Source organism: Gymnoscopelus braueri (genome assembly GCF_963280865.1).
Source record: "Gymnoscopelus braueri genome assembly, chromosome: 11".
In the NCBI taxonomy this organism is placed as follows: Eukaryota; Metazoa; Chordata; class Actinopteri; order Myctophiformes; family Myctophidae; genus Gymnoscopelus; species Gymnoscopelus braueri.
In genome coordinates this window covers 6,740,223-6,761,556 of record NC_137613.1, presented here as the reverse complement: position 1 = coordinate 6,761,556, position 21,334 = coordinate 6,740,223, and the positions used below count along the sequence as shown (strand labels likewise).

The 21,334-nt window shown below is 39.7% G+C and overlaps 1 protein-coding gene across 1 annotated transcript; it reads right to left on the bottom strand.

Annotated features, from left to right (window-relative positions):
- Window positions 1-923: 923 nt before the first annotated feature.
- On the bottom strand, window positions 924-18,993 carry LOC308094888 (uncharacterized protein; the record flags this gene model as incomplete). The annotated part of the gene is made up of 23 exons (XM_080441711.1): window positions 924-976; window positions 1,569-1,623; window positions 1,707-1,802; window positions 2,644-2,783; window positions 3,247-3,306; window positions 4,069-4,092; window positions 4,199-4,226; window positions 4,821-4,889; window positions 5,030-5,055; window positions 6,338-6,668; window positions 7,665-7,747; window positions 8,382-8,426; window positions 8,945-9,025; window positions 9,611-9,668; window positions 9,785-9,913; window positions 10,955-11,094; window positions 11,800-11,868; window positions 13,442-13,495; window positions 14,500-14,557; window positions 15,464-15,589; window positions 16,214-16,347; window positions 18,248-18,301; window positions 18,957-18,993. The coding sequence occupies 23 exons, from the start codon at window positions 18,991-18,993 to the stop codon at window positions 924-926; spliced, it is 1,950 nt and encodes a 649-aa protein (XP_080297837.1).
- Window positions 18,994-21,334: the final 2,341 nt, after the last annotated feature.

Here is a 21,334-nt window from a genome sequence, read left to right as displayed (position 1 = left end):
GTGATGCTAGTGTTCTGCTTCTCTGTTGAAACATCACTCTGTCTACTGGTGGACACTGGGTCGTGATGTGGGGAGCTGCTGGTGTTCTGCTTCTCTGTTGAAACATCACTCTGACAGAGTTCTGTCTGCTCGCCAGGGACGTGAACTGAAAAAATAACACAGCTGTGATGATTTTGACAGCAAACTTTAATTTAGTTTTTGAGTAAAATAGAGTTTTAGTCATCTGAAATGTTTCAGTTTTTGTCCTGTTTTAGTCAACTAAATCTACAGTTGATTCAGTCGACTAAAATGTATTCTGGCGGTGCCTTGATGGCAGCAATGGCTGATTTTACACTTGGTTGCATGCTGAAAATAGCCGATCTACAAGCTCACATCTTGCTATTTTCAGAGCGCAACACCCGAGCGCAACCAAGCATAAAATGACTTGCCCTCCATGTCTCGTCTGTCAGACTGGAGATAGACTCTTCAGATATCTTCCCAAATCTGAGTGTGTTGCTGGGATAGAGAAAGGTCGCTAACCAAGTTGATTTCCTCCTGAACCCCTTTAAATATAAGACATTTTAGTATGAAAATCTAGTAAATATTATGTGTCTTGTGACGATTAGGTCCAATATTTAGTTCAATGACCATGGGGCTAAAGAATGGTTCAGAAGCTGTGTTCACGTTCACTCTTCCATTGGAATGAGTAGACTCCAACCTGCTTCCGCTCTCCTAAAAAGGCGTCCACCTACGTCACGCAGATACGGGAAGTAAACCGGAGATGGTATGGGGTGGTACTCACCCTGCTGAGGAGATGTGAGGCTGTCCTGCAGCTCGTCAAGTGTGACGATGTTTGGATCTATATTACAAACACACGGAAACATAACATGTCATAATAAAACACAAGCATTATTTAGCTGATGAACTGTTATATTATAAAACCACTAACCTTCACGTTGCCAGTCTTTGCATAAGTACTCATCAAGCGTCTTGCAGACTGTCAAATAATCATTAAGAAACCGTTAAATGGTGTAAAGGTGGGCCTCAGATAGTCCCTCCCTGACAAGTTCCCAGTGGTGGAAAGTAACGAAGTACATTTACTCAAGTACTGTACTTAAGTACAAGAGCATTTCCAATTTTCAAAACGTTTACTTCTAATCCACTACATCTCAGAGGCAAATATTGCACTTTTACTCTACCACAATTATTTTAAAACTTAGTTACTAGTTACTTTGCAGATATAAATCATTATAAAACATACATTAACCACTTTAGCCCATACATAGGCTATTTGAAAATAGCCCATCTACAAGCTCACAACGCGCAGCGATGCGACACGTTGTGAGCTTAGTAGATCTGCTATTTTCAGGCATTTTAGTGCTTTTACTTTTGGTACTTTAAGCATATTTTGATGCCAATACTTTTATACTTTTACTCAAGTAACATTTTGAACACAGGCCTTTTACTTGTAACAGAGTATTTTTATATTGTGGTATTGCTACTTTTACTTACAGTAAGTAAAATATCTGAGTACTTCTTCCACCACTGCAAGTTCCAATATGTTTGATAACATGGTCAGTTATACTCACCATGCTGATAGTCATCGTTGAGCATGCCAAAGATCCTGCTTGGGAGATCAATTATCTGGAAAATAAAACGTGTCAGGTTTTACAGCACTGACTGCAATACATCGCAAAACACACAATGTGCTTTGTTTGCCTTTTTACCTTGAGCATCATGTGAGCATTCTCCTCCTCCTCCCTGACCTGGGGTTTTAGGACCCCTTCACTCACAACTGGTAACTGAGCAGCATTCTGGTGCACCTATCCAAGAGAACAAAGTAGAAACCTCTAGTTTGTTAAAACCGAGGACATTACATTACATTGCAGTCATTTAGCAGACGCTTTTATTCAAAGCGACTTACAATAAGTGCATTCAACATAGGTAGGGAACGAAACTACTAATCACCAGAAGTCTTAAGTGCATTCTCTTCTAAAACAAGCAACCAAGAGTATACCTAGCGCTAAGGTAAAAGTGCAATACATCAGCTAACTACTTTTTTAAATGGATGAGACAAATAGGAAGATCAAATGAGCAAGAGCTAAAACCAATAAGTGTATCAAATAAACAAGATCCAATAAAACAAGAGCTCGTACAGCTAATTGTCAACAAGTAGACACGGCTAAGAGGAAGGGTCAGGGTAGTGTTTCCTAGAGGTGGGTTTTCAGCCTGTGGCGAAAGATGGGCAGTGACTCTGCTGTCCTGACATCAGTGGGGAGTTCATTCCACCACTGTGGGGCCAGAACAGAGATCGTTCAGAAGGACCACTGAGCGACGGGGAAACCAGTCGCCTCGAGGCGGCAGACCGAAGTGGTCGGGAAGGGGTGTAGGCTTGATAGCCTGGAGGTAGGAAGGAGCTGTTCTTTTCACTGCCAGCACCAGGGTCTTAAGTCAGTCAGTCAGTCAGTCAGTCAGTCAGTCAGTCAGTCAGTCAAGGACATTCCAGGCCGGCCCCAGGGTCCAGCAAAAATGTTAAATTAATAAAAAGTGAGGTTACACATGGGGGTCTCTTTGATATGTACGTAGTAATAGACTTCAAATCAAACCAAAACATACAAACACACATTATACACAACCAGAACTGGACAGAAACAAAGGACTCACCACAGTGTGTTTGATGTGTGTTGGATCACCCAGATGGGCTCTGAACTTGGACCCGGGGAAGGTAGACTGGCAGACGCAGCACACACACAGAGGCATGCTATTAGCACGGCTGCAGACGCACGTCACAACATGATGAAGACCTATCCCAGAGGATATGATCCATTCATTATTATACATATATGATGAAGACCTATCCCAGAGGAAATGATCCATTCATTATTATACATATATGATGGAGACCTATCCCAGAGGAAATGCTCCATTCATTATTATACATATTATACATATATGATGAAGACCTATCCCAGAGGAAACGCTCCATTCATTATTATACATATACATATATGAAGGAGACCTATCCCAGAGGAAATGCTCCATTCATTATTATACATATTATACATATATGAAGGAGACCTATCCCAGAGGAAATGCTCCATTCATTATTATTGAAGACAAGAGTCATTTGTGTTTGCAAACTGTGGAACAAGATTACCTTTTCATTACAATAAGTACAAAACAAATGTAGCAAAATGTAGCTCTTGAATGGCATCATACTGGCATTATATATTGATTCCACATAATGCAGTAACTACTGTAACTCACCCTTGACCCAATGTCTTTTCTTGATGTACTGGCATTCATTCAAGATAGTACTGTAGTACACTAAGATGAGAGAAAGCTTCAGTTAAGATAGTACTGTAGTACACTAAGATGAGAGAGATAGCTTCAGTTAAGATAGTACTGTAGTACACTAAGATGAGAGAGAAAGCTTCAGTTAAGATAGTACTGTAGTACACTAAGATGAGAGAAAGCTTCAGTTAAGATAGTACTGTAGTTCACAATCAATAAAATAAAATCGACTACCTTTTTTCACTGAGGAAAACGAAATATAAACGAAATAAAAACTAAGCTACGACGACTAAAACTAAGACTAAATATATTGACAATTTCGTCAACAAATAAAAACTAAAAAGTTAGTGAGGAACTAGTGGAGAAGAGATCCAGTAGAACTAAAAGACAAGTCATTTTATGTTTGGTTGCGCTCAGGTGTTGCGCTCTGAAAATAGCAGATCAACAAGCTCACAACGAGTCGCATTGTGAGCTTGTAGATCGGCTATTTTCAGTAAGCAACCGAGTAATCAGCCATTACGACCCATCAAGGCACCGCCAAAATACATCTGAGTCGACTAAATCAACTCTAGATTTAGTCAACTATAATCTTATGATTATAGTAATCTTAGTCTAGTTTTAGAGTCAACTAAAACTAGACAAACAGTAAAACATTTCAGATGACTAAAATATGACTAAAAAACAAAATCAAAATGCAACATATTAACACTACATATGATTGTCTGCTAGTTTACAAGAGCTAGGTTTGAAATCCTCTCCAACATATAGAACAAGTATAATAATAATAAATCATACCTCGTCCATTCTCCAGTTCATCTGCTGTGATTGTAGAACAGAGGGTTAAGAATAAACAAGATGCATCAATGTCACATACAGTACATGTGGACAACAACAGACCATGAGATAACAGGGTTTACTGTAGTACCTTCTGTCACAAAGACAGTCTTCATTTTCTGTAGACAGACAGACAGACAGATTTTATTGGGACACATTTCAGCAAGTTCTGGGCAAGTAAATTCATTAACCCATTAAGACTATCTGTGTCATTTTAGATTTCTCATAGCGCGGTACCGTGTACCGTGCTATGAGCTTGTAGATCTGCTATTTTTGAAAAGAAATCGTGAAAATGTGTGCACATCTTTGAATATAATACATTTTACCTAAAATATTTGCTTCTGGGGGTCCCTGGAACAACATATTTTGAGATGGAAGGGGTTCGCAGACAAATACATATCATATCATTGAGAACCACTGATATTATAGCAAGATATAATATCTTTGCCACTGATATGAGAAGCAAAGATTTGAGTTAAAAAAGTTCCCTTTAAAAAATATATACGTATTCAAAGATTTGCACACATTTTCACGATAAAAAAAATAAATAGCAGATCTACAAGCTCATAGCACGGCACTCAGTGCCGCGCTATGAGCTTGTATATCTGCTATTTTTCGAATATCCAAATAAATCAGAAAATGACACAGATGCGTTCCCGGTCTTAATGGGTTAATATTCTAACTTGTGAACAACATATGAAAATATGTCTCACCTGCTTGTGTTCCTCTCCTTTCACGTGATTAGAATATTGCGATGTGGTTTCGAATTTCATACTGCAGACCTGACCGGGCAGACAAAATGAATGAATATCAGCACCATCTTTAGGGATAATGTACTTTATAATCGTTTTAGAAATAGGCAAGTATACAGTGTTGGTGATGATGTCAAGATTATGGTGGTGAGATTAGAATTCATATTCACCTGGCAGCTCAGTATGTAAGATATGTCTGGATGCAAAACAACAAAATACAAAAAGAAACAAAGAAAAGAAAGAAATATGAGTATGCGGATAAAGAACCAGATGGTAGAGTCCAGAGGTAAGCACGCACATCCCCAAAAAACCTTTCAGGTGCTGAACAACAATACGTACATTAGAGGAAAGGAAGGGAAGTCCGCACACAGCTAGCTCCCAGTAGAGAATGTATTAAATAATTGCGGCAATGTTTCGAACACTAAAGGGTCTTCATCAGGTCCCGATGAAGACCCTCTAGTGTTTCGAACACTAAAGGGTCTTCATCAGGTCCTGATGAAGACCCTCTAGTGTTTCGAACACTAAAGGGTCTTCATGTCCTGATGAAGACACTCTAGTGGTCGAAACGTTGCAGAAATTATTTAATACATTTTCTTGTAGAGCTTGTAGATATGCTATTTTTGAAAAATCATGGCAATTTTGTGCAAATCTTTGAATATATGTATAAGTACTTTTTTCCACCACTGAGTATATGATACCACCTATATAGCCTACAGCTTGTTTTGATGCATTCTCTGCATCTAAAATGGTAAATCTGCCACAAATGTAACATTTCTTAAATTAGGCTTAGATTCTGGCCCACCATCTATTGGCTTAGTCCTGACCTAAAGGGTTATGGTGATGATACCAATTCATGTTTTCCACATTAGTCTTGGCATGTAGTTAGCATGTTATGTAGACAGACGCCAGGTTCATTTGTAGACTTGGCATCCTACAGTGGATTGGTTCTCAAAGTGGGGTCCGGGGACCCCCAGGGGTCCTTGGCAGGGTACCATGGGCTAAATACATTTAAATTAGTTTAGCGTCACAATCATTTTAACCCCTTTATCCATATTTTAAACTTTAGCTATTCAAAAATAGCAGATCTACAAGCTCATATCGCGGCACCGAGTGCCACGCTATGAGCTTGTAGATCAGCTTTTTGAATAGATCTGCTATTTTTGAATTAAAAATAATCCCTGGCACAAACCATTTTTGAGATGGGGGTCCGCAGCCAAATACATATCATTTTGGGGGTCCTTCACATGAAAACGTTTGAGAACCACTGCTATAGTGTGTACACAGATTATTGTTTTGTTTTTTAATTATACTGTTTAGACTGATGATAGGTTCTTGGTTTACCTATGATCCTAGATCATACTATTTCTATGCATTTGATGTATTACCTGGTGTTTTCCTTGCTTACTGTAAATCACTCTGGATTAAGAGCATCTGCTAAACACCTAAATTGTTGATTGTAAATTGATGTAGCAGCTTACCACCACGTGTGGCCGCGCTGGATGCAGACTGGTGCTGGGGCGTCTGTGACCAAGAGGGTCTCTTAGCAACCAGGGGTGTCTGTGACTGCGATGGTCTCTTAACAGCAATGGGTGTCTGTGGTTGCGAGGGTCCCTTAGAAGCCAAGGGTGTCTGTGACTGTGATGGTCTCTTAGCAACCAGGGGTGTCTGTGGTTGCGAGGGTCCCTTAGAAGCCAAGGGTGTCTGTGACTGTAAGGGTCTCTTAGCAACCAGGGGTGTCTGTGGTTGCGAGGGTCCCTTAGCAGCCAAGGGTGTGTGTGACTGCGAGGATCTGAGAACAATCCGGGGCTCCTGGGGAAAAAAATCAAGCCATTAAAGGAGAATTTTGGACTAAAGTTTTCTTACCTTTTCTATGACGTTATGATATCTTAGGATGAATACAGTAGAACATTTTCATAACTCCACCCCTGAGCCGCCACAGCTTAACACATTGGGTGCCAGCATTTTTTCATAACAACTTACGTTGGGTGCCAGCATTCTCCCCATTGACTGTGCTTTGCTGTTTAAAGCTCTAGACTCCATGAGGAGCAAATCCATGTAAAAAAAAACATCCATTCATGTTGCGCGATGACCCTGGCTACAGCCTGGAACGATAACATTTCACTCGCGAGTTACAATGGGGGGGGATCGCGCATCGCGCATGACCGGTTTTCCCCACCGGAAACAGATTCGGAGATATAGGTGTTTTAAAGAAGGAAATAGACAGGAAGTGGATGGGAGCCATGTTTTTGTTTTTCCGGTGATCTATCTGGCCTATCCTTCTCAAGATCACAATGGGTACTCCCAGAGCTGCTCCTGCCCCGCCCGTGTGGAGAAAAACGAAAAAAACAAAAAGACATATTTCACGGTCTGGACCGTGTTCGGCACCGGACCGCTACTCTGCGCAAACACGGTTCAGACCGTGTTTGGCACCCGATGTGTTAAAAGGTGCACGGATAGGCCTTAGGTTAGATCACATATTTTAATAGCTTTTTTTTTCTTTTTTTATCTGACGTTCATAGTGACAGAACACTGTCCCAAAAAAATCACAAAATCACAAAAAAAAACAGAAGTCTCGCTAGACGAGATTGAAATCTCGTCTAGCGAGACTTCAGTTTTTTTTTTTTTTTTTTTTTTTGGTTGCATAGTGTTCTGTCAGATCTAAAAAAAAAGAAAAAATAAAAGCTATTAAAATATGTGATCTAACAAAATATAATTCTCCTTTAAAAGCTATAAAGCTCATCACTTGTTTGACACTATAGTGATGGCTGCCACTAGTGTATACTGTTGAAGACGTGTTAAACTTACAAAAAACAAGAACTCTGGATTCGTCTGGGCCGCAGGACAATTTCTCAGCTCAATCAAAAAATCTCTTGTGTAGGAAATTCTTCCTGAAGGAGGAAAGGAAGGTAGAAAGTCTTTATATCAACCCAGCATCAATATCAGGGTCAAATCCCTATAACCTGCTGAATCAAATTCTTATACAAACATATTTGACATGGTTCCTTTGGTTGTTACGCCGCTAATGAGATGATGCAATCACTCGTGTGTGTGTGTGTGTGTGTGTGTGTGTGTGTGTGTGTGTGTGTGTGTGTGTGTGTGTGTGTGTGTGTGTGTGTGTGTTCTCAATCACACTGTATTGTAATCCATTATAAGTGCTTATAATACATACAGTAATACAATTATTATGTATTACAACTATGACATTATAATAATACACTATGATCCTTGCAAAAAAATAAGTATTATATTTATAATACTTGACGTTATAAGTCTTTATACAATGCTTTATTATCAACTATAATCAATAAATGATTATTGATCATAGTTACAAAGCAATGAAAGCATTATGAATAATTATGAGTGCTTGAAACTACCATCAATGGAGAAAGTGTTTTATAAACCAGACACAATTCTGATGGCTGTGCCCCTCAATCAAATGTACAGCAGTAAGAAAGAAGAGAACGTCAGATGATCTGTGACTGTTTATGAAGTCATTTTTTGTATGCCACAAAAAAAGCTCACTTTTTGGAGAGGTGCTGCTGGGGTTGAACTTGTCAAAGACATGAACTGAAAAACATACAGACAACACTGAAGAAGAAAAAAAAAAGGATTCTTAGAAGAATAGGTTCTGAGAGGAACAGGGAACCTTAAACTTTACATAGAAGAGACAAACCATATTCCTTCAGTCTAATACTTATACAGCTTGCAGTAACTAAGTACATGTACTTAAGTACTGTACTTAAGTACAACTTTGAGGTATTTTTACTTCACTGGAGTATTTCCAATTTTCAGTACTTTTACTTCTACTCCACTACATCTCAGAGGCAAATATTGTACTTTTACTCCACTACAATTATTTGAAAACTTGAGTTACTAGTTACCATTATAAAACATACATTAACCACTTCAGCCCTATATAGATTTCGGCCATTTGAAAATAGCCGATCTACAAGCTCACAATGCTTGTAGATCAGCCATTTTCAAAAGATTTTGATACAGTCTGAAAACTTGAAATGGGATATTCTGCGTGATGAGTACTTTTACTTTTGGTCCTTGTCATATTATTCCTTCAGTGTAATACTTACCCAGCTTGTCTCCTGGTGTGATGCTGGTCATCAAGCTGCTCTCCTTTCGTTCCTTCCTCCAGTTTTCCAGCATCTTCAAGGCTACACATGGTCAGTGAGGGTTACATGGTTACATATAGGGACATGTTTTTTTTTATATAATTTCCTCTGCACTGTAATTCTATTATCTTATTTTGGTTTCATTTAAAACAAAACACAAATCATATCTTAATGCTTTTGAACCAAAGGTTACTGGACATTCAACACGTTCACAAACACACATTAGATATACCTAAATACCTAAATAAGAGCATAAGACATTTAGGGTGCTTCTTGAGGACACACTACATTACATAGTGACTGCACCTGCATCATGTAACACTATGTTTATTTGCATCTGTGACATTGTAATGTGATTCAAATGTTTGTTATTGTTTCTCATTATGTATGTATTTTATATGTTGTTATCAGGGCATCCATGAAAAAGAGAGCTTGCTCTCAATGGGCTTCCCTGAATAATTAAAGGAAAAAGAAAGAAAGAAAAATTATGTTTTGTGTAAAGCACTCTGAATTGCCTCCTCTAAGCTCTATTAAAAATAAATTCAATGGCCTGAACGTGACCAACAGGAGGAATAATAATGTGAATAGTGTTTCTGACTCTAAAAATAAAAATAAATAAAAACATACCCTCTGCGTAGTAAGTATCTTCCACTGATGAGAACAAAGCAGGCCCCAGGACCACTTTCTATAAACACAAGGCCTTACAATTATTAAAACTGACATACAGTGCACTACCAGAGCATCTTAGGAAATGTATTTCTGATGATCATTTACTTCTAGAGTGTTACTGTACTTCATTACCTTCATATCAGTGATGGTCGTTCCATGGATTTCTTCCATCTGTTTAGCTAAATCCCGCATCATGTTGTGAAACATGTGATTGTAGGTGTAGGAACTGTAGAACTGCAGAGTAGAGGGATGCCATGCATTCTGGAGACACAAACCACACCCAGGTCAATGTAGTAGGCTACCCAACAACACTCGTACAAGGCCTTAAAATCTCCTCGGTTTGCTCATTTGAAAGACTGGACTGTGGTCTGGTGACACATGAAGAAAGGCACAGGTGGTCATCAAAATCAAATGAATGGAAATTCAGGCATTAGTTTCCAATCGTCTCTGTTGTGCAGAAACCTTGCATCTAAACTTTGACCATTTGTTGAAACCTATAACCTATAATAACAGGCCCAAAATAGGAACACCAGTTTGAAAGGTTTAAAGTAACAAGGAGTAAATAAGTAAAGTTAAAGGGATATTTCAATTTAAAAAAATGTTTGGGGTCATTTTATAGTCTACTCTGGCTTTTGTGAGCCCTCCTCCTTGGCAGAGGTAATAATTACTGAAACTACAGTACATTAAGTCTAGCATCAAAGCCACGCCCCCTAAGTACATTAGTATATTTCCATCATCAGTTAATTGACTTTAAAAAGTCTACTGGACTTTTCGACTATGCATGCACCTCATGGTACCGCAACACCACTAAGGCCTTAAAACAAGGCTCCAGACATCCCAAAACAAACTAGTAAGGCTACTTATTGGCCTTACACCTACAACTCATCTAACCCCTGCTCACTTTGCAAGGGTCGGATGGCTCAGGGTAGAGGACAGAGTACAGCAACTTGCAATGGGCCTGGTCTACAAGACACACTACACCACAAAGACACCCATGTACCTGTCAAACTACTCAAAAAGTGTAAATGTCCACAATCATAATACCAGAGGTAGCGCCACTAATCACGTTCAACCCATATTTGGCACTAAAAAAGGGTTTGAATTCGTTCTCCTACTATGCAACAAAAATGTGGAATGCCCTACCAAAAGCCACAAGGAGTGTAAAACCCTACTTTCCTTCAAAACCACTAATTTTGGGGGTCCTTGACATGAAAAGGTTTGAGAACCACTGTCTTATTGAGCATGTTGACTGGAGCATTTCCTTTCTTTTTTTTATAAACAATCAGAGTGTAGCAAAATTACAATGTATCGGTGGATGTGATAGAAGCTGAGGAGATGTCTGATGATCTTAGTGTCGGTTAGAGTGAGTTTGCAGACGGTGCAGAGATATAAGCGTCTGTCAGTCTGCTCCTCACAGCTGCATTCCACCAGGTGCTCCAGACCTGCAGGGATGAAAAGAAGTGCTAATTTTGTCGACTAAAACTATGACGATTTTTTTTCGTCAACTACCTTTTTTCACTTACGAAAACTTAATAAAAACTGAACTATGATGACTAATTAAGACCTGAGGCCGCTACTAAACATTTTTTTAAATCCCAACAGTTTTTCGGAAAAAAATAATTTTCACGGTTTTTCAAAAATAGCAGATCTACAAGCTCATAGCGCGGCACTCGGTGCCGCGCTATGAGCTTGTATATCTGCTATTTTTTAATAGCCAAAGACATCTAAAGTGACACAGATGCGTTCCAGGTCTTAATGGGTTAAAATGTTAGGGAGGGATGAGTGGAGAAGAGATCCAGTAGAACTAAGACAAGTCATCATGGTTGGGCACGGGTGTCACACACCGAAAGTAGCTGATCTACAAGCTCACAACGCGTCGCACTGCGACGCGTTGTGAGCTTGTAGATCAGCTATTTTCGGCACGCAGATAAGTGAAAATCAGCCATTTCGACGGCATCACTAAATCAACTGTAGATTTAGTCGACTAAAATCTTTATGATATTTAGTAGACTAAAACTAGACTAAAAGTAAAACATTTCAGGTGACTAAAATATGACTAAAACTAAACAGAATTTCATTCAAAAGACTATAACTAAAACTAAATCAAAATTTGCTTTCAAAATCAACACTGGATGCAAAGCACTGACCTAGAAGAGGATGCTTCCTGTTGGCGGTTCCCAGGTATGTCTGTATCGACATCTTTTTTGGCCTTGCAGCTGTGGATAGATGGATCACAAATATTATGATGATAAAGAAGGGATCTATTTATTATTTTCACTGAAGGGTTCAATTAAACTGCATAGATTACAATTACAATTTAGGCATTTAGAAAACTCTAACCCTAACCCTAAGAGTAAACGGCATGAACCGTATTCACCAAACGACAGGATAAAGAGTCACATGAGTAGAATGGAATAGAGAACAGTAGTGCTTCTAGGAAAACTAGGATATCTGGTAAACATCAATGCTAGCATCTGTCTAAACAACATCTTATCTAAATATTATATTATTCTTAACTTAATTTGTGTTCAAGCCAATAAAATAAACACAAATAAACATGTTTTTGTGTCATATCTGCCTAGTATAACTAGTACAGTATAGCATAGTATACAAGCATGGAGGAGTACTAGGAGGTGAGGTAGAGCCTGAAGAGGTGAGTTTTCAGACTGCAGTGGAAAACGGGGAGCGAGTCTGTCTGCAGTTCTGACTGCAATGGAGAGTTTATTCCACAGCTTGGGAGCCAGGAGGGAGAAGAGTCTGGGAGGCGTGGAGCGTTGTCCAGGGTGTTTTAGGGAAGAGAGAAGAGTCTGGGACGCGTGGAGCGTTGTCCAGGGTGTTTTAGAGAAGGGAGAAGAGTCTGGGACGCGTGGAGCGTTGTCCAGGGTGTTTTAGAGAAGGGAGAAGAGTCTGGGACGCGTGGAGTGTTGTCCAGGGTGTTTTAGAGAAGGGAGAAGAGTCTAGGACGTGTGGAGCGTTGTCCAGGGTGTTTTAGAGAAGGGAGAAGAGTCTGGGACGTGTAGAGCGTTGTCCAGGGTGTTTTAGAGAAGGGAGAAGAGTCTGGGACGCGTGGAGCGTTGTCCAGGGTGTTTTAGAGAAGGGAGAAGAGTCTGGGACGTGTGGAGCGTTGTCCAGGGTGTTTTAGAGAAGGGAGAAGAGTCTGGGAGGCGTGGAGCGTTGTCCAGGGTGTTTTAGGGAAGAGAGAAGAGTCTGGGACGCGTGGAGCGTTGTCCAGGGTGTTTTAGAGAAGGGAGAAGAGTCTGGGACGCGTGGAGCGTTGTCCAGGGTGTTTTAGAGAAGGGAGAAGAGTCTGGGACGCGTGGAGCGTTGTCCAGGGTGTTTTAGAGAAGGGAGAAGAGTCTGGGACGTGTAGAGCGTTGTCCAGGGTGTTTTAGAGAAGGGAGAAGAGTCTGGGACGCGTGGAGCGTTGTCCAGGGTGTTTTAGAGAAGGGAAAAGAGTCTGGGACGTGTGGAGCGTTGTCCAGGGTGTTTTAGAGAAGGGAGAAGAGTCTGGGACGTGTGGAGCGTTGTCCAGGGTGTTTTAGAGAAGGGAGAAGAGTCTGGGACGCGTGGAGCGTTGTCCAGGGTGTTTTAGGGGAAGGCTTGTAAAGCATTCCTGTGTTAGCTATTCTAAGTGTGCAGGCTGGGGTATGGGGTTGGATCAAATCCTAAAGGTTAACAGGGCTTTGTACTAGTGGCTGCTGGCAGCAACCGGAAGCCATTGAGGGGAACACAAAATAATAAATGATGAGGCGACCCATGGAGAAGCCATGGACCAGCTCATCAACTGACCTGTGGTCCTCTTCAGTCCCAGAAGGTAGGGGTTGTGACTCAGAGTCTGCATCGCTGTCAAAGAGTGAGAAGAATCGTGAATTTGTAACCGCTCAAGAATTCAAGTGTTTTAGTCCGTAAGCAGAAGGACACTTTGGTAGAAGTTAGGGTTCTGTAATGAATTACCTCGTCATGGTGTAAACTAATCCAATTGGCGAGATATCTTGTTCCATTGTGCCGTTTCTTTTTTAAATTAATAATCCAAAAATAGTCTCCTCATTTACTTACATCGCACAGCTCTCAAAGTCACAAATGCAAACAAAGCAGATTTAGTTTTTGTAATGAAAAATGTCAACTTGATGTCGATTTAGACATTTGTATTGGGAAGTAAACCCGGACTGTATCCATAGAATAGTAAAAATCAAGGAAGTTGACATAAAAAATAAAATAAAAACACAAATACTGGGTTTTGGTTACACATTGGTCAAGTCAATGAGGAAACTTTTTTTTATTATTATTATTTCCAATCAATGGCGCTAGATATCTCACCAATCATGACAAGGTACTGTAACTACACAACCCAAAACTTTACCACAAGTGACCTTGTGCTTTAACATCAAAGTAAATAATATAACTTCAAAATCTGGGATCTGTGTTCTACATTATTTTAGAGTGACAGTCTATTTTACAGTTAAATAGAAAAAGTGGTCCTCGGAGCACAGGTCTCCACCAGGTCAGGTAGGTTATTGTGGGCCAGAAATGTTGATGGAATATGAAAAGTCGTTCATGATTTGAGGCACTATGCAAAACATAGTCTCGGCCACGCCTTTGGCCTGGCGGAGACAATAAATATGTATACTGTAATGTACAGTTTCTGACAACTTTTGTTGCATTCCATAATATCCTATAGGTCACTACATTCTTTCTGAGAAGAAGCACTTCCCCATAGAGTAGACAACAGATGTAATGACAACAGAGCTACGAGTTACATCACCAAACAGAATGTATGTACATAGTATTTTACACTTTAGCTCTGTAGGCAAAGTCAATATAATAAAGCAGAGGGCAGCAGCATGTACCTTTGACATAACTGGTTCCTTTCACCGTATCAAACAAATCTCTAGGCATGTCCACAACCTGTACACAACACAGAAAAGATGGAATAAAACAGCTCATGTATATTGAAACCATCAACCACACTGTTCCTTCTGGTTACAACATCAAAGACATTATTTTGCCCATGTTGGATTTGGAAAATGAATTGTTTCAGGAATCTATTATGTTAATAACACCTTTAATAACATTTTGGGACGGTAAAATGTAATCTCTGCTAATTTATGTTAGTTTTGTGGTGACCTGTAAGTTGATCGCGCTGATAGTTTCCATTATTAGCAGGACTAATCCCCTATGGCTTCAGGGGTGATCAGCAGACACAAGTGAAATATTGTTTGCAAAGTTACGTCTTGAGATAACAACGCATCCGCCGTCGCATCGTGACGCCTTGTGAGATTTGTAAATCTCCTGTTTTCGCTATTCTTGAAGATTTAGAAAATTAAATATTTGGCCTATAATGACATCCAGTGCTATCATGTTGAAAGTGGTTAACCCAGAGCTATGCTCACACAGTCAGACAAAGTGATGAGCTCTCTGACCTGTGATAGGGATTTTTCCATATATGACTATATGCCCTGCCTGCACACAGTTACATGCACGCAACATTATACTGATTACACACATACACATTATAGATTCCTAGAATGTTTAAACCGCTCAACCAGTCAACAGGATAAGAGCCCCAGGTGCAAACTGGCACTATAACAGGCCAATGTGAAATGGTTCAATGGTGCTTAACAGACAGGACGAACACGCACACACTCACACACACACGGACGGGGACACGGACACACAGACGGATGGGGGCGGAAACATGCCACGCCTTCGGTCTGGCAGAAACAATAAACGTATTGTAAAAAAATAAGTACAATCACGTATACTATGCAGCGCTCTGATCAAATTCAAGTGTTCTGTGCATTGCCAACAGACCTGCATCCTCCCAGCGTGCAGCTCCCAGTTCTTCTTTGTGTCCCTGTGGGCCGCGGTATCCACACACAGCTCTATATGATTGTTGTGAATCCAGGAGAACCTCAGTATGTCTGGGTTGGTGTAGTTCTGGGAAGTATAGGAAAGATAAATCTCAATTACAAAGAGCATTTATGCAAGATGATGTGTATCTCTGTAGCGTGATTTGGGACCGCACTGGGGATTTGGGGAAACCACGCCCCCGGAGCCGATCTACAAGCTCACGATGCGTCGCATCGCAAAACTTGTAGATCGGCTATTTTCAAATGGCCAAAATATATATAGGGCTGAAGTGGTTAATGTATGTTTTGTAATAATAATACAAATCTACAAAGTAACTAGTAACTAAAGTTTTCTAATAATTGTAATGGAGTAAAGGTACAATATTTGTCTCTGAGATGTAGTGGAGTAGAAGTAAAAGTACTGAAAACTGGATATACTCCAGTAAAGTAAAAATACCTAAAACATTATTATAGAGTAGCGTATTTTAGCCATCATCATCATCAGCTCGAGACGAGAGAGAGAGAGAGAGAGAGAGAGAGAGAGAGAAAGAGAGCACGGCCATTCAAGCAATTATTAACCTATATAACAGATTGGCGTATTTTCACAACAACAGTTGACAGTGAACGGATGCACAAGACCGCCGTCTCCATCTATTTCTCTGTGGTTTCCCCAAATCCCGCATCTCTGTATAAGGTGGTGGTCAACACTTACGTAGTAGTTGCGGCAGTGCTCAGTAGAGGTGAAATGTTCACTTATGTCAGAGACTGATTCCTCACAGGCGTGACACAGGTAGAACAGGGAGCCAGACTCTGAACTCATGTACAGAGTCACCAGAGACGGCAGGCCTGCAGGGAGGGAGACAAATACAGAAAATAAAACCACATTCCTGTGTGTTACAATGAAGAACAGTAGGATGTGCTGCTTAAAGGGAATTAAATGTCATTTTCCAGCCAGGAACAAGTGGAAAACCACCACACAATGCAGGGGTTCTCTACAGGACAACAAGCAAATGGTGATGCAAAATATATACAGTATACTTTTTATTATATATATATATATATATATATATATATATATATATATATATATATATATATATATATATATATATATATATATTTAGAGGATACCTAGTATAGGTGTAATACTTATTTATTCTCTATTTTGCGTTTACAGGAAGTAGTGCTAAAAGAAAACGGACAGCGCCTCGGAAGGCAACAGGAGTCTGACACCGAACTCAGTTTTGGTGAAAACTAAACTAAGACCAGGAGACCTGGTTCTGCCAGACCCAGAAGGAGCAAATTCCTAGTAGGCAACACACACTACAAACCATTTTATAAGTTAAAAGTATAAATCATTTTAGGCATTTTGTGTGTGAGTGTAACATTTTGTGTATAGGGGTATTTGGTTGTAGATTTGGTTTGCTGGTGTGTAGGCTAGACCAGCAAACCTTCCAGTCTGATTACATTCACCTGTCCCTTGTCAGTCAGTGCACAGAATATGGACAGAAGGGCTTTGAATCCAGCATTTCATAAATTTAGGTAATTTACTATGCTGCTTGTGTAGTAATAAACCTCTGAAATAAGTTATGTAGAACAACAAAATTGCCTAAAAGTAATCCAACGGACAACAGCAGTAAGTTTCACTGCTGGTTCAAATGGTAGCAAGTCCAGACCTGCTCTGTTGCCCCTGGTGGTTGAAATCTGAAGCGTTCCTGAATGGCTAGGGAGGAAAAGAGGGAGAGACCGACCGACAGACCGACAGACAAAGCCTCCTGTAGGCCGACCCCCTGGGTCTGGCAAATACAGAGTTCCAGGAGGGTGAAAGGTTAACCCCAATAAGGATACAAATGTAATCAGACGGCCCGGTGCAGTATTTTGGCTAAGCACTTCTCCTTTCCCAGTAAACACCAATGCAGATGGCTCCTTATCTTCCTTGTTTACGTTCCTTGCTAGAACACTCCATTCAGGCATAATCAGAACAATGTGTAGTAATAATTATAATAATTCAGGAGAATCCAGTCATACGGTATAACGGTAATACTCAAATTAGATGAATAATAATTCAATATTAGTAAATCAATAATTAGACAGGAATATAAATGTGATTTTCCGTTACAGTCACCAGAACCAAGGACTGGGGGTTTTCAATGAATCTAACATGGTTAAAATGTCGTCTGAAGTTACAATGGGTTTGTAGGAAGGGGGAGTGTCAGATAAAATGAATATCAAATATCTAAATAATGAACCAAGGAACTTAAAAACTGTCTGGGGTGTTCACAAAATTCAGAGTAGACGTTAAAATTACCCCAAACATGTTTGAAAGTGAAATATCCCTCTTAATCATTAAGACCGGGAACGAATCTGTGTATGATTTTTAGATTTATTTTGCTATTCAAAAATAGCATATCTACAAGCTCATAGTGCGGCACCGAGTGCCGCACTATGAGCTTGTATATCTGCTATTTTGTTTTCTTGTATATTTCTTGTATATCTGCTATTTTTTAATCCTGAAAATTTGTACAAACCTTTATATACATGATTTTTTTTGTTTTCCAAAGCGAAAATGTTTAACTCAAATCTTTGCTTCTGGTGATTCTCCAAATGTCTTCTAAATCCAAATAGTTTTTTTTTTTAAACTTATGATGCTATATATCAGTGGTTCTCAAACATTTTTCATGTCAAGGACCCGCAAAATGATACGTATTTGTCCACGGATGTGTATTTGTCAGCACACAGTACTAACCTAAATATGGGTCTCTTGGGGACTGCTGCAGAGAGGGAATGTGGTCCAAATAGACTGGAAGAGAGTTAAGACAAGGAGAAACATCAGCATCAATGCACAATATTAAAACAATAGACCGTTTGCTTGCGTCAATAAGTTTGTGATTAACCACCTAAAAGGCAGGGTATGTGATATTGTTTTGTTAAAAGGTTAAAGCACTATATTGTGATAGTAATCATTGCTATAGAGTGTTTGATCAGTCACAGGGGTGTGTGTGTGTGTGTGTGTGTGTGTGTGTGTGTGTGTGTGTGTGTGTGTGTGTGTGTGTGTGTGTGTGTGTGTGTGTGTGTGTGTGTGTGTGTGTGTGTGTGTGTGTGTGTGTGTGTGTGTGTGTGTGTGTAAAATGTGTTCATGTTAACTTGATCGAGGCAGGAGCCAACATCTGCTATTTTTGAAAAATCTTGAAAATGTGTGCATATCTTTGAATATATATATATTTGTAAAAGAAAAACATTTTAACGTATATCTGCTATTTTTGAATAGCCAAAGCTAAGTGGTTAAAATGATTGTGACGCTATGTGTTAGAGATCAAAGTTTGTATTTTCTATTTGTATGTAACTTACACTGTATTTTGTACTTGTATTAATCATGATATATGCTTGCCCCTGAAGGGGCCTCTAACCCGAATGCATGCTTCCTCACATGTTGTTCTTTGACCTACAGTATGTACACATTATGTACGCTGTGTTCCACGTCTTGGAGGACATGTCTATTACTCATTATACACTGGGCAAACAGAAACCTGTTAGCACAGCTTTTCGGTTCCTCTTTATGATGTGTTATGAAAACGCTTATGTTGAATAAAAGGGTCGTGCGGAGACGAAAAGAGTCAGAGGTTGTCTGGAGGTTAGCAGGAAGCTAAGTCTGACTCTCTCCGTGCAGCACGTAAAATTGAGCGCTCTGGTGTCTGTCTGTCTTTATTTCATTGGGTTGTTGGTCTGACTGAACAAGTGAGGTGTTTCTTCTAAGTAAATACCCTACACTATGTTAACTAATTTGACTGGGGACCCCCCTGGTAAACCCCCCCCCCCCCCCCCCCACACACACACACACACACACACCCTCCCCGCCCGGCTTCCCTCCCCCGAACACGGGACACATTGTGTTGGTATGGTCACTCCACAAGGCCGGATGCAGCGCGGTGGATTCCATCCTCCGCCGGTGGTGAGCAGAATCTTTAGCACTGCACCACCAGAGTGAACCCTTTATCAAATGTATAAGAGAGGGCCTTACCTTTCTGAAATACTTTTCCCTTGTTCTGTGGGTAGAGAACAGCAGACAGGTTCAGTAATGACTAGTGAAAAAGATCACAACGTGTCACATCTTTCAAATCTGCTATTTTCACTACTTATTTTTCTTGTTTTTTTTCATGTATTAAAAAAATAATAATAATACCAAAAAAGATATATCTCTCCCCGCCCGGGGAGGGTGATTACATACCTTTCTATGTTTCTTAGTCTTCAGATGTTCGTGGAAGAAATTTGGATTGGGGTGATTCCAGTCCTCAAGGCAAATCTGACAGGAAACAAACAATGTTCTACATCAGCTTTACAGGAATTGAATAATAGTCAGGGATCCAGTCACCCAAAATGTGATAGAACCTGACATGCTACACTTCTTCATTGTGTTTTTATATTGAATGTGTCTTTTAGTAACATGGAGTTCTGACAATAGACTGTTTATGTCTTGCTGGCTGCTCGCTCAGTCAAGGCCACCTTTTGACTCACTTTGGGGAATTGATAAGAGAATCACTCCCGTGCCTCTATTCCCTCCTCCCTCCTCCCTTTTAAGATTCCTTTTGGAGGGGCGAGAGCTCTCTCATATGTGTGTGTGTGTGTGTGTGTGTGTGTGTGTGTGTGTGTGTGTGTGTGTGTGTGTGTGTGCAAAATGTGTTCATGTTAACTTGATGGAGGCAGGAGCCAACATCAACTCATCATCCGTGTGAACGTAGGGCTGTCACCATTATAATAGACAGTTTACGTGACGATTAATTGTCCCACAAATATTTGCGATTAATGATTGATTGATTGTGTTTTTGTCGTTGAACACTGGAACACATTATGAATAAAAATTACATTTCTTTTAGGCTTTGAAGTTGCACAGGGAAGACATGACAAATGACCTAGTAATTATACAAAGAAATGACTGACAAAATGTAATAGGTTTATACTTTATAAAAACATGAATAGTGGAAATAGCAGATCTACAAGCTCGCAACGCATTGCATGACGTTGTGTTAATCAAAAATAGCCACATCACTATGAGCTTGTAGATCTGCTATTTTAGAAAAAATCTTGTTTTGTGCAAATCTTTAATGATTTTTTTTTAAATCTCAAATCGTTGCTTCTGGATCCAAATGTTGTACTTTTACTCAACTACAATCATTAGAAAACTTTAGTTACTAGTTACTTTGTAGATTATTATTACAATACATACATTAACCACTTCAGCCCTATATACATTTTGGCCATTTGAAAATAGCAGATCTACAAGCTCACAATGCGACGCATTGTGAGCTTGTAGATCTGCTATTTTCCAAAGTTTTGTATCCGTTTTATACATTTGTAAACTTGTGAAATGGGACATTGTGTATAATGAGTACTTTCTACTTTTTGTACTTTAATTGCACTGAAACGTGACTGTCATATCTTGACAGTCATGGCGCAACTTGTTCCTGGTTTTTGAAATGTCTACATTCACAACCAGTACATCTACATAAACGTTCAGATTTCAAATATAAAGTACTGACCCCACAGCCATGGATGTTACAAGTTGAAACGCCCAGGTCTAAGTACCCGTATCTTCCGCATTGTTCAATAAAAAGCATTTTAATCCGATCGGCGGCCATTTTCTCATAGAATTATAACGTATAGAGTGCAATACACATCCCAACCAATAGGGTCGCGTAGTTAAAAGATATGAAGACAATTCTGAGAAAATCGCCACCAATCGGATTAAAAAGCTTTTTATTGAACAATACGGATCCATGGCCGTGGGGTCAGTACTTTATATTTGAAATGTGAACGTTTATGTAGATGTATGGGTTGT